Source organism: Triticum dicoccoides, chromosome 4A, assembly GCF_002162155.2.
Source record: "Triticum dicoccoides isolate Atlit2015 ecotype Zavitan chromosome 4A, WEW_v2.0, whole genome shotgun sequence".
Taxonomy (NCBI): Eukaryota; Viridiplantae; Streptophyta; class Magnoliopsida; order Poales; family Poaceae; genus Triticum; species Triticum dicoccoides.
The window spans coordinates 735,393,310-735,395,607 of NC_041386.1; the positions used below are offsets into that span (position 1 = coordinate 735,393,310).

The window sequence follows — 2,298 nt, forward strand, 5'->3', positions numbered from 1 at the left end:
CCAATTGTCACACCCACATTTTGACAATGAGATGGGTGTTTCGAGAACTTCCTTTGAACTTGTTAGCATATTTAGTAACTTTCAAAATCAGGCAATTATTCATGAAGGCCCTTTTTTGTTTCATTAGACTGCTTGTTCCACCGCATATAGTACTAACTATTTGTTATATTGTATACTCTTCGCAGATGCATCTTGTCGACTTCAGTGGACCACACGTTACCAAATAATCAAGGGGATCTGTGAGGGCGTACATTATCTTCACCAACAGCGTATTATTCACATGGACCTAAAACCTCAGAATGTACTATTGGATGATAACATGGTGCCCAGAATTGCAGATTTCGGTCTATCACGGCGCTTAAGTGGAAGCCAGAGTCGGGCTATTACTGATCACAAGCTTGGGACAATGTAGGCTAGCAATATTCTTCGCGAACTTCATATTTTTATCAGTCATCTGCCAATTATTTTTGCATACTCTTCATTCACCTAATCGAACAGATTACACCAAAATTTTGTGCAGGGGATATATGGCACCAGAATTCTTAATTAGCGGAGAAATCACCTTCAAGACCGACATATATAGTTTGGGTGTTATTGTAATGGAGATCCTTATGGGACATAAGGAGTGCTCCAGAATTAAGGAGGTAATTATATTGTATGTGAAGTTTCAACAATTTTTTTTGTAGACAACTTGTTTAGAAGAAACCACAATCTTGTTGGAAAAAAATTCAACGTATATTCAATTAGTGTATCGAATTAACATTAGAATTTTGCAAATGGCAAGATCTGAATGTTGTCTTTGCAGCGATCTTCCACCCAAAACATAAAGTAAAATAAAGCTGATTTTGATTTCTAAATTCATTATGTGCATCGAAAGATTAATAACACAAAAATAATCAAGTGAGAAATTCAAAATTGTTTGTGATAGTTATCCTTGCATTTGGCCTCTGGTCCTGATCAATACGGCTGTGTTTTTGTTTTTCTGTTCTAAATGCAAGTCGTCCTTCTTTATAACTTTTTTTTTAGAAAAGGAGGATGACCCCCGGCCTCTGCATCTGGGCGATGCATACGGCCACTTTATTAATTATTCTCACAAGACCTTACAAAGTCATACAATAGTAAGACTAAAGCCGCCGTCTAAGCAACAAATGTCGCTACACCTATCCAGTTGATGAAGGGGCGTAGATAGCCTGGGCCTAATACCAAACAGACATCGCAGCCAAGCCTAACATCTGAGACCTGAGACCCCAACCTAGCCACTTGCCGGGTCTGGGGCACACACTAGTCCGGCGTGCTCTCAGAGGCCGCCGTCGCCAACTACCACCGCTCCATCTTCAGAACTGTACTGATGCATCAACCTTGCTCGGTCTAGCTATCGTCACGCCACCACGGCGCCCAACGACACCTCCTTGCGCGCAAACAGCTGAGCACGTCGCGGTCGCCACTGATATACCTCAGCGCCATGCTGCCAAGTACCACCAACCGACACAGCTTGAAGTCCTTGGAAGATCTGTCGTGCGTAGCACCTGCCGACCAGGCATGACCAAGCGTAGCACCTGTTGGTCAGGCATTACTTGACATCTCCACCGAAGCTCCGTGCAAGACGAAGCCGCTCCACCTCCTGCCTCTGACTTCCAGCGCTGCTCCACAAACGATGCTCCCAAGAGAGAAACGACACCGCAGTGCCGCCATCGTCCGATCTGGAACACCGGATCCTAGGGTTTCCCCCGGAGCAGCACGAGTGGGTCGACAGTAGTTACTCGACGATGCCTTCATCAAGGTAACGGCGTAGAACGTCGCCATCGCCTGCCATCGGCTCGGTTTTCACAGGCAACCATGTCTCCCAACTCGCAGCCGGGACTAGATGATGGATCTCGAGATCCGATCACCAAGCTTCTGGTCGGCCACCCCTGACGAAGAAGATGACCACCACCACTGGCTACACCGGCCAGAACAGATCTGCCATGGGTGCCGCCAAGCAGTCCACCAGGCCCTCGACGCCGCCGCCGATCTAAAGCCAGATGACATGCCACCGAAGACCGCATCGCGCCGCCCCCCGATCCAGGCCAGCCGCCGCCCGTGGCCCGAGGCAGGGCCGACCGCCGCCGTCGTCGAAGCCAACGCCGTCGCATCTAGATCCGCCGCACCTCCACGCATGTTGGGGGCCCGTCACCCCTGAGACGTGGGAGGGAGGAAGAGCCCCCGCCACCATAAGCCGGCGGCGGCGGAAGGAGGGGAGGAAGATGGGCTAGGACCGGCGGCGGCTAGGTTGGGGAGCCCCCGAGTCGCCCGAGCGGG

At 49.6% G+C, this 2,298-nt stretch overlaps 1 protein-coding gene across 1 annotated transcript in view; it reads left to right on the forward strand.

Annotated features, from left to right (window-relative positions):
* The window catches only part of LOC119288249 (disease resistance protein RGA5-like), a 7,877-nt gene that overhangs the window by 1,190 nt on the left and 4,389 nt on the right, over positions 1 to 2,298 (forward strand). Inside the window, exons 3-4 of the mRNA XM_037567881.1 lie at positions 186 to 408; positions 521 to 644. Of these exons, the coding sequence (XP_037423778.1) occupies positions 186 to 408; positions 521 to 644 (347 nt within the window). The remainder of the gene's footprint in view (positions 1 to 185; positions 409 to 520; positions 645 to 2,298) is intronic.